General features: G+C 45.7%; 1 protein-coding gene across 1 annotated transcript in view; it reads left to right on the forward strand.

Annotated features, from left to right (window-relative positions):
* RNF157 (ring finger protein 157) overlaps nucleotides 1-15,013 on the forward strand; it is a 102,274-nt gene that overhangs the window by 75,927 nt on the left and 11,334 nt on the right. The window contains 12 exon segments of the mRNA XM_012802979.2: nucleotides 2,126-2,272; nucleotides 3,429-3,546; nucleotides 3,977-4,043; nucleotides 4,348-4,391; nucleotides 5,066-5,113; nucleotides 7,557-7,628; nucleotides 8,768-8,927; nucleotides 9,126-9,238; nucleotides 11,241-11,479; nucleotides 12,483-12,591; nucleotides 14,212-14,323; nucleotides 14,760-14,932. Coding sequence (XP_012658433.1) covers nucleotides 2,126-2,272; nucleotides 3,429-3,546; nucleotides 3,977-4,043; nucleotides 4,348-4,391; nucleotides 5,066-5,113; nucleotides 7,557-7,628; nucleotides 8,768-8,927; nucleotides 9,126-9,238; nucleotides 11,241-11,479; nucleotides 12,483-12,591; nucleotides 14,212-14,323; nucleotides 14,760-14,932 — 1,402 coding nt within the window.

Raw genomic sequence — 15,013 nt, forward strand, 5'->3', positions numbered from 1 at the left:
ACTAGGGATCTAAAGAGAACAGACAATGTGAAAGGAAGGAGACCATCAGGAACATGCATAATTTAGGGAAATTTCTCAGAACCAGAAGACACAAGTTCTTAAGTGGAAAGGGCCACCAAATGCCCCACACAGTGAATGATCAAGAGCAGCTTCCATAAGCTTTCAAAGGAAGAAGGAGTCAGAACAGAGTCAGACTTCTCAGAGAGCAGCACTGGGAGCTAAAGGATAAGGCATGGGGAGGTGTTCAAATGTCTCTTAGAAAGTATTTATAACCTCAAATTCTTTTTTTTTTTTCTTCTTGGAGATAGAGTCTCACTATGTCGCTCTTGGTAGAGTGCCTGATGTCACAGCTCACAGCAGCCTCCAACTTTTGGTCTCAAGTGTTTCTCTTGCCCTACCTCCCAAGCAACTGGGACTACAGGCACCTGCCACAGTGCCTGGCTTTTTTTTGTTGCAGTTGTCATTGTTGTTTAGCTGGCCCTAGCCGGGTTCAAACCCGCCAGCCTTGTTGTATGTGGCTGGCGCTGTAATCACTGTGCTGCAGGCACTGAGCCATAACCTCAAATTCTTTGCTCAGTGAAACCTCTGATGAGCTATGAATATAGAATAAAAGCTCTCAGAAAGTTTATCCCCTCAACACACCCATTTTCAGGATGCTCGTGAATGATGTGCTTTACCAACATGAAAGAATAACCCAGGAAAGAGGAAGACATGAGATGCAGGGACATGAGCTCTACAGGACAGAGGCAGAAGGGACCCAGATTATGGGGGAAGGGGGAGAGGTTCCAGAACGGTGGCTGTGTTCTAGGTCCAGAGGGTCCAGATGAGAGCAGGTTGGAGGGCTCTGGGAAGGACCTCCTCAAGCAGGTGAAAGGATAGAGCACCTGCTGCATCTGGACATCTTGAGAGATTAGACAGAGTTTTGTTGGGACGTGGGACAAGATGAGCACTAACTCTAGGTATAAGTTACACAGGAGATAAAAAATAGTCACAGGTTACTCTGTGGCTGAAGTGTTAATAATGTTTATATAATCACAGCAATATAGACACTACTCTACCAAACTAATAAAATTGTGATATAACTGCACTGTGGGAATAGAAGAGTTCTTATGTAAGGCAGAGTGAGAAAAGAGAAAGAAAGGAATCTTCATTTTCACCATAGGAAATCAATAAGTAAAACTGAATGTGGGTAAATGCCAAAATGATCAGCCAAGAGAAGTTTGCTTTGGAGAGGAAGAGAGGGAAGCAGTAAGGCCCTCTGTTTTGTTCAACAAGCCCTGTGGAAACTATTTAAAGTATGTGATTAATAACTTTGATGAAAATAAAAACTAAAAAAAAAAAGTGGCAAATTCACAAGGATGTTAACTGTAGTGCTGTGAAATATCAGAGATAACCTACATGCCCATAATATTGGTAATAAAGTGCTCTACAGTTATTCAATGAAGGCGTACACCTGTTTAGGAACATGTAGATACCATCATATATTACTAAGTTTAAAAAAAAAAGGTAGATAGGCCGGACGTGGTGGCTCACACCTATAATCCCAACACTTGGGAGAATGAGGGGGATGATTTGCCTGAGTTCGTGGGTTTAAGACCAGCCTGAGCCAGAGCAAGACCCTGCCTCTAAAAATAGCCGGGTTGGCTCAGCACCTGTAGCTCAAGCAGCTAAGGCGCCAGCCACATACACCAGAGCTGGTGGGTTCGAATCCAGCCCCAGGCTGCCAAACAACAATGATAACTACGACCAAAAAATAGCCAGGCATTGTGGCAGGCACCTATAGTCCCACCTACTTGGAAGGCTGAGGCAAGAGAATTGCCTAAGCCCAGGATTTGGAGGTTGCTGTAAGCTATGATGCCATGGGACTCTACCCAGGGTGACAGCTTGAGGCTCTGTCTCAAAAAAATAAAAAAATAGCTAGGCATTGTGGTGGGCACCTGTCGTCCCAGCTACTTCAGAGGCTGAGACAATATTGCTTGAGCCGAAGAGTTTGAGCTTTGATGGATGGCACTCTACCGAGGGTGATAAAATGAGACTTGTCTCAAAAAAAAAAAAGGGGGGGATAGATAGATTTGAAAATATTGATATGCTGCCCCCAAGATGCTGAGTCTTCTATGGTTTCTAGATGTGCTGAGGAAGTGAAGAGCCCTGGAGAAGAAGCCAGCAAAGCCAAAGTCTACTACAATGTTGAATTCACTTTTGACACAGATGCTCGTGTAGCCATCACCATCTATTACCAGGCCACCGAAGAGTTCCAGAATGGTATTGCCAGGTAAGAACAAGAGACCAAGCAAGCCACTTCCTTCCCAGGCCTATTAGAGTCCATGTCTTTTTCTTTTTTTTTGGAGACAGTCTTATTCTGTCACCCTTGGTAGAGTGCCATGTCATCATAGCTCACAGCAACCTCCAAATCTTGGGCTCAGGTAATCCTCTTGCCTCAGCCTCCTGAGTAGCTGGGACTAGAGCAGCCCACCACAACACCCAGCTATTTTAGAGACTGGGTCTTGCTCTAACTTAGGCTGGCTGGAAATCCTGAGCTCAGGTGATCCACCCACCTCGGCCTCCCAGCGTCCTGGGATTACAGGTGTGAGCCACTGTGCCTACCCTAGAGCCTAGGTATTATACGCTCACCTAGGGAGAAAAACATTCTTTTGCTACAACTGGGTAAGAGCTGGTTCCTGAATTTAGATTTTCATTTACTAAACCCTGCTTTTTGTTTTTGGTTTATTTTTATTTTTATTTTTTTTACAGTTTTTGGCCAGGGCTGGGTTTGAACCCACCACCTCCAGTATATGGGGCTGGTGCTCCACTCCTTGAGCCACAGGCACCACCACTAAACCCTGCTTTTTCACCTTTTCATTTCAAATGGTACCATCTTGGAATAGTGGCCAATGGCAAGATAGCTCTTCAGGTCCTGAGATGCTGTTAAATCATTAAGCTACCTTTCTATGGATATGTGGGTTGAACAAGTAAGTTTAATAACATTACCGGCTCGGCGCCTGTGGCTCAAGCGGCTAAGGCGCCAGCCACATACACCTAAGGTGGCGGGTTCAAATCCAGCCCGGGCCCGCCAAACAACAATGATGGCAACAACCAAAAGATGGCCAGGCATTGTGGCGGGCACCTGTGGTCCCATCTACTTGGGAGGCAGAGGCAAGAGACTTGCTTGAGCCCAGGAGTTGGAGGTTGCTGTGAGCTGTGATGCCACAGCACTCTACCCAGGGCAAATGCTTGAGGCTCTGTCTCAAAATAAATAAATAAAATAACATTACCAAGCCAGAGTAAAGGAAACAGATTACAAAGAAGGCCTTTCTCCCCGGTGTTGGAGCTGCTGGTTGACAACTGAGGACAGGCCTGAGACAGAGGCAGTTGTCACATCTGCCTGGGCTAGGTATTCACTTTTGCTTTGCCTCCCACTTGTATGACAGCTACATTCCAAAAGACAACAGCCTTCAGTCGGAGACTGTGCACTACAAGCGAGGCGTGTGCCAGCAGTTCTGCCTGCCCTCCCACACCGTGGACCCCTCAGAATGGGCAGAGGAGGAGGTGAGCTGCCTGATGAGGGGTCCTCACATAGACTCGGGAGGGCCTGGGAGCTGCTCAGGACCCCAGCAGGCAGCAAAAAGGGCTGCCCAGATGCCTGAAGGCCAGGCTCACCCTTTAGCCTGTTGACTTCATCAGGTGCTGAGCAGTTTTGCTTATTTCACATCAAGGATATACCAAATTTTGTTAAGTTTTCTATCCTAAACTAATTAGGCAAGGATACTTTGAGAAAGCCATGCTCAGAGAAAAAAACTTGAAAGCCAGAGGACTTTACCTGTGAGATTTTTAAAAACTGATGGCCTTCAGTTAAACAGAAGTGGGTAGTTACACAGGAGCAGAGATAAGATTAATGCTTCTTGACTTTCCTTCCCTTTCACGGGAACTGCGCCATCTAAATGTGTTAAATTCCTTTTTTTCCTTTTCTTCCCTTCAGCTTGTCTTTGATCTGGACCGAGAGGTCTACCCTCTGGTGGTACATGCTGTGGTGGATGAAGGAGACGGTAGGGTGACTTTGGTCTTCTCTTGCTGTGCACCTTGCCTTTGTGTGGCATAGCCCTGGCAGCAGCTATGGCCTGAGAACAGCACTCCTCTCCTGTGGGTCTCGGTCAGGCGGTCTCTGCGTGCTCTCACACGTGTGACCTCAAGCTCCTTGGGCTGCTGTGAAGAGTGTGGGTTATATAACACGCCCTTTCTGGGGTCAGCCTGGCACATTTGGTTTGCCAGATTGCAGACAATAGGGGGAGGTAGTGGGCACGGAGGTGTGTTGTTTGTCCTTCTTCACCTGTGTACCTTTGTTTCTTTTAGAATATTTTGGCCATTGCCATGTCCTGCTGGGTACTTTTGAAAAGGTAAGTAATTGTAGAGGGCCTCACTTTAGTATGCTTAGTCCTTTCCTTCATGGAAGGACACCCTCAGCAGAATGGGTCTGGCTCCGGAGACTAGGTGGCGTTGCGTGTCACCGTCACACTGGGTCTCAGCTTGGTCTCAGCCCTGATCTGCCACCAACTAGCCACGTGAATTTAAACTACTTAGGCCTTGGTCTCCTCTTCTGAAAATGAAAGCGTTAAATGGGATTCTTGACAGCTGTAAGAATTAGAACTCTTTAGTTCCACTTCGTGTATGTCCAAAAAACATGTATGTAGGAGTCTCCTTGTCCTTTGGGGTGTGTTCCAAGACCCCAGTGGAAAGTATGGAGCTCTCTGGAGACTATGGTTTTTCCTAAACTGCACATGTATCTGTGATAAAGTTTAACTTATAAATTAGGCACAGTATGAGATAACAATAATAATAAACTAGAATAATTATAAGGATATACTATGATAAAGGTCATGTGAATGTAGTCTCTCTGTTTTAAAATGTCTTATTGTATGTAATATTTTCAGACTTGTGGTTAGCCATGGGGAACTGAAACTGTGGAAAGCCAAACTGCAGATAAGGGGGGAGACTGCTGTGATTGAGAGAAGGCTATCTGGTACTTTATTACCCTCCCTTCCTTGTCATAGCTATCATATTTTCATTCTAGCACACAGATGGAACTTTCTGTGTCAAGCCCCTCAAACAGAAACAAGTAGTAAGTATTTCAGGACCGTGAACTATTAGTCTGTTAGTATCCCTTCCCTCCTTCCCTTCTTCCCTCCTTCCCTTCTTCCCTCCCTCATTCTTTCCTTCCTTTTCTTCCCTTCTTCCCTCCTTCCTCCCTTCCTTCCTTCTCTCCTTTCTTCCTTCCCTCCCTTCCTCCTTCCTTCCCTTCCTCTCTCCTTTCTTCTTTCCTTCCTTTTCTTCCCTCCTTCCTCCCTTCCTTCCTTCTCTCCTTTCTTCCTTCCCTCCCTTCCCTCTCTTCCTTCCTTATTCTTCCTTCCCTTCTCTCTTTCTCTCCCTCCTTTCCTCTTTCTCCTCTCCCTTCTCTCCCTTCCTCCTTCCCTCTCTCCTTTCCTTCCCCTTTCCCTTTCTGCCCCTATCTCCTCTCCCTATCTCTTCTCAATTCTTTTTCTTTTTTAACTCTTTTGCTAAGTCTCTTCTTTTTTCTTCCACCCCCTTTTTTTTCTTTTCTCTTTCTTTTTTCTTTTTCTTTTCTTTTTTTTTTTTGAGACAGAATCTCACTATGTCACCCTCAGTAGAGTGCCCTGGCATCACAGCTCATAGCAACCTCAAATTCTTGGGGTTAAAGCGATTCTCTTGCCTCAGCCTCCCAAGTAGCTAGGACTATAGGCACCCACCACAATGCCCGGCTATTTTTTGGTTGTAGTTGTCATTGTTGTTTAGCAGGCCCAGGCTGGGTTCGAACCCGCCAGCTCCAGTGTATATGGCTGGCTCCCTAGCCCTTGAGCTACAGGCACTAAGCCCATCCCCTTCTTTTTTTTAATCAAAGAAGGAAAGAAAACAGGGAATGCTTCTAAATGTTAGAAACTACTTGGGTGGCCTGAAAGGAACACTGATTTTTGGTGTCTTGATTATTACAGAATTGTTGACTATTGAGGCAGCCATTATTTGAAAGGACTTAAAAAGTGAAAGGACAAGATTTAGCTCCTGACATTGGATTTAGGGAGAATTCTTTTTATTTAAAATGCCAGAGTGAGAAACACTTCAAGCAAAAAGATAAAATAGTGGGGTCCAATTTAGGGTAATTAGAGACCTTGGCTTAATTTATCACACCATTCCTTTTCTAAAATGATGTGAAAATTCAGATATTCTGGCCATCCTTCCTATTCCAGAATGATCAGCACCTTATGCTAGAAGTCCCAACCCCCACCACTTGCCGGCTGTTTTTATCCACTCTTGCAACAATAGCTGGAGATGTCATGGGAGCGAGGGGAGAGTGGGGCTAGGGCAGTGGCAAGGGAGGGCGTGTGAGGGGCAGGTCTTCTCATGGAGGGTATGGGGCAATTGGTTGGGAGGCAGGGTTGGCTTTTGTTGGGATGCAAAGAAAGGCCCCCCCTTAGATGGGTGATAAATATCTGAATTTCTATATTGTTCATTCTTTTGGGTTAAGAACTCACCCCTCTTTTAATGAGATCAATAGTACTCATTAATTCCTTAGTATGAATTAGTTGATAATGTCCTTTCCAATATAATCACTAGGTGAAAACAAGTTTTAAGAGAAGCAGAGGAGGAAACAGATCCTGAGCCCAAGGTACTACCTGGGCAAGCCAGGCCTTGGTGAGTTGCCTCAAGGGGGAAGCCTAGTTCTCCAGGAGGCCTGGATAGGATGGAAAGGCTAGTGCAGCCAGAGGACAGTGTTTTGTCTATTTCTCTGTTGCTAGATTGGCATCAGCAACAGACCATCAAACTGAAAAGTGGGATATAAAATCAGAGACAAGCTAGGTCTTAGGGGAAAGGATCACTGGGAACAGAGGCGAGGCAGGGGAAAGAAGTGGGCTCCTAAAAGAAAACAGGGGCAGGGCCGACTTAAGCACTGACCTGGCTCAGGCTAGTTGGAATGAGACTGGGCATTGGCACTTGGGTTTTTAAGGAACAGGGCCAGGCCAGGAGGGGTAATTCTGCCGCGTGTCGGGGATGGAGTAGCTTCCTGGAGCACACACCGTCAGCCTCTCCTTCATGGTCTTGTTGTCCCCTTTGCATCTAGTCCCCCACTTTTTCCTTTGCCCATTTCTTCTTTTATTTATTTCTTTTGCATGCCTTTCTTTCTGTAATGTCTGGACTGAAATTTTATTACCTAGCTAAAGCTTATGTTTTGATATATACTCTTCCATTCTTTTCCTAGTCTGTGCCTTTAACTGTCCATATAGTAAGATGCAGTACAAGTACTACTGTGATATTTATGAAATTTTATGTTTCTTGTTGTATAAAATGGTGGGTGAATTAAACATTGGACTATATTCCACTCTCAAAGAAAAAAATATAAGTAAATTAAAGCATCCTTTACGTATCCAGGGCTTTGATTTTTTCATTGCAAATCAGTAGTCCTTGGTTACCAAAGAAGTCAGGGTCAGGGGTCCCACTCTGGTCTTTCAGTAGATGCAGCCTGTTCTTGAACTTTTCTCTTTGCTCTTCAGGTAGATGGGGTCAGCTACCTCCTTCAGGAGATCTATGGAATTGAAAACAAGTATAACACACAAGATTCCAAGGCAAGTTATTGGTTTTTTTTCTTAATTTGTTTACGAGATAGAGGCTCACTTTATCGTCCTGGGTAGAGTGCTGTGGCATCACAGTTCACAGCAAGCTCCATCTCCTGGGCTTAGGCGATTCTCTTGCCTCAGCCTCCCAAGTATCTGGAACTATAGGTGCCCACCCCAATACCCAGCTATTTTTTTTGTTGTTGCAGTTTGGCTGGGGCGGGGTTTGAACCCACTATCCTCAGTATGTGGGGCTGGCACCCTACTCACTGAGCCACAGGCACCGCCCCAAGGCAAGTTTTATCCAAAATTCTGAATGTACTCTTCCTGGGAGTCTCACTCTTCCAGAGTGAGAAATTCTCAGATAAAACTAGGACCTAGGAATGTAGTGTGCTAACCCTGGGTCCTGGGAGGATGTTGCTCCTTGCCTCAGATTATTATGCTGGTATTACTTTGGAAATGAGCTTTGGGTTTGTTGTGCTGCAGAGTTCTGTCCAGTTGGGTTTCCTCCCAGGGTCCTTTCTTTGCCCTTTCTCCCTAGTCCCTGTGGTCTCCTAGGTCCCTTCAGTTCAAGTGTCAGAGGGCAAGAGCTCTACACCACAGAGGAGGAGCTTGGGTGCTTAGAACTCTCCTTTCAACTTTATTTATTTACTTACTTATTTATTTTTGAAACAGAGTCTCTCACTTTGTTGCCCTGGGTAGAGTGCCATGGCATTATCATAGCTCATAGCAACCTCAAACTCTTGGGCTCAAGTGATCCTCCTGCTTCAGCCTCCCCAGGACTTTGGGCACCCACTACAACGCCTAGCTAGTTTTTTCTATTTTTAGTAGAGATGCAGTCTCATTCTTGCTCAGGCTGGTCTCAAACTCCTGAGCTCAAGTATTCCACCTGCCTCTGCCTCCCAGAGAGCTGGGATTATAGGCATGAGCCACAGTGGCTGGCCCATCCTCTCAACTTTAGATAAACCTTCCCAGAAGCAGGGAGACTAAGTAGGTGAAAACAGAAAACACTGGGTCAACTACAAAGTTCATTGTCATTGTAGATTTTGTCCTTATAGTCTCTTCAGCTCTTCATCCAAGCTGCCTTGTAAAAAGAGTCTGGGAAGTGAAGGGGTTTGTGTCTTTGGCTAAATTTCTGTCTCCCTGGCCAGGTGGCTGAGGACGAAGTGAGTGACAACAGTGCTGAGTGTGTCGTGTGTCTCTCAGACGTTCGGGACACCTTGATTCTGCCCTGTCGCCACCTCTGCCTCTGTAACACCTGTGCAGACACCCTGCGCTACCAGGCTAACAACTGCCCCATCTGCCGACTGCGTAAGCCCCCCAGCATCAGGGGCACTGGAGGGCGAGAGTGGGTGGGGTGCTTACAAAATCCCAAAGCACACATGCACACATGCCCCCTCTGGGGCTGGCAACCACTTGAGCACTGGGAGGGAGTGCAATTCTGTCTGGGCTCTTCTTTATCTTAATCCTGCAGCAGGATGTCCTGATCACCTGTGTTCCTCTTCACAGCCTTCCGTGCACTACTTCAGATCCGAGCCATGAGGAAAAAATTGGGTCCCTTGTCCCCACCCAACTTTAACCCCATCATCTCATCCCAGACATCCGACTCTGAAGAACATTCAGTAAGTTGCACTTGGAAGCACAGCCCCCAAAAGCAAATGCTCTGTGGGGTCCTTATTGTCTCGCTCTTCTTTATCCTTCTTTACAATGGCCCTGCAACAGAGCATTAAACTTTGGCATGATGAAGCAGTTAATAGACTGGCTGAGATTATGTTCTGTTAAAACCAACCAATATTACAATGGAAATTTGAAGACAGGTCATTAAAACCCCCTTTACCTCCACTACTGGAGCGTAGTGTCCAGTTAGTATTTACCATTCCTATAGCCACCTGCTTGCAGTTTCACTCCAGTGGGGCCCAACTTGAATTCCCCCAAGAAGAAACAAACAGATGGTTGGTTTTTATTTGAGTACAATTTACTATCTTTATTTGAATCCCTAAAGAAAGTAACTGCTTTTCTTTATCCCATTTCATGGCATCCAGGACCAGAAGCTGGGTATACACAGTAACTGACCTCAATTTCATATAAGTGTTAGAGGTAAAACCTAAAAGCTTTGCAGTCGTAGAAGAGCGAATATTGTTGTTCTTTAGATTAACCCACTGGTGGGAGAGATTATTATTCAATGAAGGGTATTGGGATAATTAGTTCGCTATTTACTAAGGAAAAATCAGGTGAGCACTCTACTCCTTACCAGATAACAAATAAATTCTAGCCAGAGTAATTAGTTAACTATATTAAAAGCACAACAAACCAAGCATTTCAATTTAGAATAAAATATAGATGATTATTTAGTTGACTTTGGGTAGGAGAGGACTCTGTAAGCTTTAAAGCAATGAAACGCTACAGAAAACAAATCTCTAGATATTATCATGTAAAAAGCTTAATACTTCAGAAGTCTAAAAAGTGACCAAAATTAAAATGTAAACAATAAATTATTTTTTTCTTTTTACATATACATATGTTTATTAGGTTTCCATTTTTTCGCCTTCACAAAATTAAAAAGGCTTAAAATTTAATAACAATAACAATGTTTAAGAAAAGGACTAGAAACAAAAACCTGGTAAAAAACGAATGAAGATAAATACGTTCAGAAAAGAAATCAGATGATTGCTGCTTCGAAATATTAAGCAAAATAATAATGCAAAGAAAGTAACATTCACATTGTCAAATAAGAGAATATCTATTATAGAATGCTTTTTAGTCTTTTTTTTTTTTTTGCAGTTTTTGGCCAGGGTCAGGTTTGAACCCACCACCTCTGGCATATGGGGCTGGCGCCCTACTCCCTGAGCCACAGATGCCGCCCAAAGAAACAAAGATGAGACAAATGTGGATCACTTGGACTAGGACAGTGCCCCCTTTTTAGTCTTTAAAAAAAAAATTGAGACCAGATGCTGTGGCTCAGCACTTCCAGAGGCTGAGGCAGAAGGATTACTTGAGTCCAGGAGTTCAAGACTGGCCTGGGCAACAAGACCAGCAAGACCCTGTCACTTTTTTTTTTTTTTTTTTGCAGTTTTTGGCCAGGGCTGGGTTTGAACCCACCAACTCTGGCTTATGGGGCCAGCGCCCTACTCCTTTGAGCCACAGGCGCCACCTGACCCTGTCACTTTTTTTAAAAAAAGAATGTTATGTTCAGTGAAATAAGCAGGATATAAAATTATTATTTATAGACTGATCATAACTTGTGTAAATAGCACAAAGATAAAAACTGGAAGAAAATATATCAGAATGCTAACAAAAATTACTTTGGATGTTTGGGTTTTTTGGTAATTTATTTCCCTTCTACTTTTATGTATTTTCCAAATTTCCTGTAATGAACACGTACTTCTATTATAATCAGAAGACATAAAGATATCTAAGAAAAAGTTTGCCTATCAGCAGGATCTGGAATATGTGGTTCTTTTGGTGGTTTATCTTTCTTCTCCCTCAATCACAGAAGCTTTTCTTCCTAGACCCTCCAAACCAGATGTACAAGAAAACACTTTTTCTTTGTATAGTAAGGATCATAATCATGCCATAAAATAAAAAGGACTTAATTAATTTTCAACCTGTCTCTGATTTCCCTAGTCCTCAGAGAATATCCCACCAGGATACGAAGTGGTATCTCTTCTGGAAGCCCTCAATGGGCCCCTCACCCCATCCCCAGCAGTCCCTCCACTCCATGTGCTTGGAGATGGCCACCTCTCAGGAATGCTGCCTTCATATGGCAGTGATGGCCACCTGCCCCCTGCCAGGACACTTTCCCCTCTTGACCGCCTGTCTGACTGCAGCAGCCAAGGACTCAAGCTCAAAAAGAGTCTCTCCAAGTGAGTAGCCAACAATCAACAATATCACCCCCAGAAGCCATGAGGAGACACTTTTGACCCATCTTTCCCCTCACTGGGCTCACATCTTGGGGCTCAAGGGCAGAGGAGATGCTCTGAGCTATTCCCAGACCTTCTTAGGGGAAAGGTTTTCCCATTTTTAAGAGAGGAAAATGAGGTAGTATATAGGTACTTAGGAGAATTTGGTTTGGAGAAACCTCTTATATGTTCTCTTCTTTTATGGGAAAGCGACAGGGATATAGGGAAGAGGATGCTGAGCACTTGCACAGGGTTGTGCAGGCCCCCAACATTGCTGAGTCACCTGAGCTCAGGAGCTCAAAACCAGCCTGAGCAAGAGCAAGACCCCGTCTCTATTAAAAATAGACGGGCGTTGTGGTAGGCACCTATAGTTCCAGCTACTTAGGAGGCTCAGGCAAGAGAATCGCTTGAGCCTAAGAGTTTGAGGTTGCTGTGAGGTACAATGATGCCAGAGTACTCTACCCAGGGTGACAGAGTGAGACTCTGTCTAAAAAAAAAAAAAAGTACTTAAGTCAACTAGATACCAATCGTGATAGGGCTTCCATAGTGGAGTAAAGGAGGATAATTTATAGATGAAAATATTGAGATCCTAAAAATGTCAGTGGTTTTTCCCAAATTCAGACAGCAATTTCACTGAAGGAGCTGAAGGTAAAACTTCGAGTCTGGTCCCCAGCAGAGGTCTCAGCCCCACCCTCGTGCTCTCTCTACTCCCTAGTCCTTCTGGCCAGGGATGGTAGCCTCTAGACCCAGCTAGAAGCTGGGAAGCTGAAGAGAGGGATCGTATGAGTCCAGGAGTTTGAATTTAGCTTGGGCAACTTAGCAAGACCCCATCTCAAAAACAAATGAACAAACAAAAAAGATCTGGTCTCCCTTTTAGCTTCCACTTCACAGCAGTTATCTTCTTCCTGTGAAGTCTGGTTAGCAAGAGTATAGGGTAAGTTCCGCTCTTTCCCCTGAACTGTTACAGATCCATTTCCCAAAATTCTTCTGTGGTACATGAAGAAGAGGATGAGCGTTCCTGCAGTGAGTCGGAAACACAGCTCTCTCAGAGGCCGTCAGCCCAGCATCTCACAGAGGTCATTAATAGTCTTCTCCTTCCCTGGGTGTGGACTCCAGGGGACTGTCCTCCTACCTGCATGGCTGTCAGGTCCCTCTGCTTTCATTCATTCATCAAACACTTTTGCAACACTCTCTGAGGTAGCAGCAAAGGTTTCCTTAGATTTATTTATTCAGCACTTCGTGGAGCCTGTATGATTTGCCAGGCACTGTCCCACATACTGAGGACAACAACAGGAGGAAGCCATAAAAATGCCTGCCCTCCTCTTGCTTATATTATAGAGGGGTAGGGATGGACACAAAAGACAGTAAGTTTAAAATGTGGGTGTGTTGGATGGTGCTGTGGATCATAATAGGGGAAGGGACTGTTGAGGCTGGAAATGAGGAGTGCTATTTTTAAAAACTGATCTGGAAGCAGAGAGAGTGAGCCACGCAGATGCATGAAGAGAGAGGGCTGGAGATCTGGGGAGGTGGGAAGCCATTGTGGTGGGATAGAAGGAGACTGGAATTTTCTGCCCTTACACATGTTACTTAACAGATTTATGACACACCTACTCTCTGTAGGGCTAGAGCTAGGCATGGTGGGGCATAAGAAGGTGAGAAAGTGGTCCCTGCCCTTAGGAGCTCAGGTCTGGCTGGGACAAGAAACACAACAAGCAGCACATGCCTGGCGTGTTGCTGCTGCTTATAAGTATTCGGCGAGTGGATGAATAAATGAATTTTAACTATAGAAAGAAGTGTGCCCAAAAAAGACAATAGAGTGCTGTGGCAGAGATACACAAGATTATTCTAAATAGAGGAAATCAGAAAAAGTATTCCAGAGGAGTAGCATTTGAGCCAAATCTTGGTATTTTTGAGACATGAAGGGAAAGGTGAGAGAAACATCTAAGTAGACGGGGAGATGCATGCAAAGGCCGGGGCAGGAAGTCAGGCTTGGACAGGCCAGTGATGTGGTGAGACCTCCTATTCCCCAAGGCCCTCTGAGAGCAGTGTGGCCAGGACTAGACAGGAGGCAGACCCAGCCAGGAAGCGGCTTCAGTAGCCCCAGCTAGAGGGAAGCCTAAACTAATCAAAAGAGGACCACCTGACGGGAGGGAAGGGATTATGGAGATACAGTCAGTAGAGCTTTGCATGTGTGCCCAGGTGCCTGGTAGGTGGGGGTTGGATCAGAGTGGGATGTGGCAGGCGCCCAGGCAAGAAGCCAAGGCAGAGTTTGTTTTAGACGATGGAGCTGGAACTGACCACCCATCCACATGAACAGATCCTGCTGGTAGTGAGGCCTCTGCTGGTTTTGTATTCTTTTCCCTCCAAAGGAAAGCTGATCATAATCCTGGGGAAACCTGGGGTGTCCCCATGTCACAGCTGCTGGGTGACCTGTGTCACCTGAGCTGCAGTCTTTGTACAGCCTCAGCAGATGCTGTGCCTCAGGCAGGAGGTGCTGACTGAAGTTGGTGGATCCCATGGGAGACAGTTGTTCCAGGCCAGGGCTGAGAAGTGAGGATGGAAGAGAAGCCACAGCCTGTGCATACCACGTAGTCCCTCTCAGTGTTCTCTTCTGTCTTGTCCCTACTCGGCCCCTTCCTCCATCGTGGTTGGCTTATGCTTACTCCGTATCTCCTTGTGTCTCCCATGTGCCCCAGGAATGTGGTGTGACTCCAGAAAGTGAGAATCTCACCTTATCATCATCAGGAGCTATTGACCAGTCGTCTTGCACAGGGACACCCCTCTCATCCACAATCTCTTCTCCAGAAGGTACATGAAGGAAAGGGAGCAGCTGCCTATCCTTTCCTTACCTTGGCCATGGCTGCCCTGAAATTTCCTCTGGGAATGGACTTGGGAGCAGCAAGCTAATACCTGGGGTGTGTGACTAAATGGGCCAGCCTGAGAGAGGAAGGGATTTGCTCTCCTACAACAGAAGGATGGGACAGGATTTGCCTATGCTAGGGGAGAACTGGTTCTTTTAATCACAGTCCTGCCATCATGAGGTTTCCTTTAACATTATGAAAGGGAAAAGCAAATCTCTAGTCCCTGAAGTTGAGTTCTAAGCCCTAAAACCTTTTCTAGGGGAGGGCAAGATGATATACCTCTCACTGCCTGAGCACAGGGAGAGAGCTCTATTCCCCAGGAGCCAGGCAGAAAGAAGCTCTGCCTGACCTCAGGCTCCTTCCTCCATCCCCTGTCTCCAAAGGCCCTGCCAGCAGCAGTCTGGCCCAGTCCGTCATGTCCATGGCATCCTCCCAGATCAGCACTGACACCGTCTCCTCCATGTCTGGCTCCTACATCGCCCCTGGCACTGAAGAGGAGGGAGAGGCTCTCCCTTCTTCCCGGGCTGCCAGCAGGGACCCCTCAGAAGAAGGAGAGGTAAGGGAAGGGCACGGGAACTACCCTGGCTTCTCTGTGCTTTGTGTGCCTGTTGAAAGTGGCCTCATCGGCTCGGCGCCT

The sequence above is a fragment of the Otolemur garnettii genome, unplaced genomic scaffold, assembly GCF_000181295.1.
Source record: "Otolemur garnettii isolate 467f Iridium unplaced genomic scaffold, OtoGar3 scaffold00018, whole genome shotgun sequence".
NCBI classification, from domain to species: domain Eukaryota; kingdom Metazoa; phylum Chordata; class Mammalia; order Primates; family Galagidae; genus Otolemur; species Otolemur garnettii.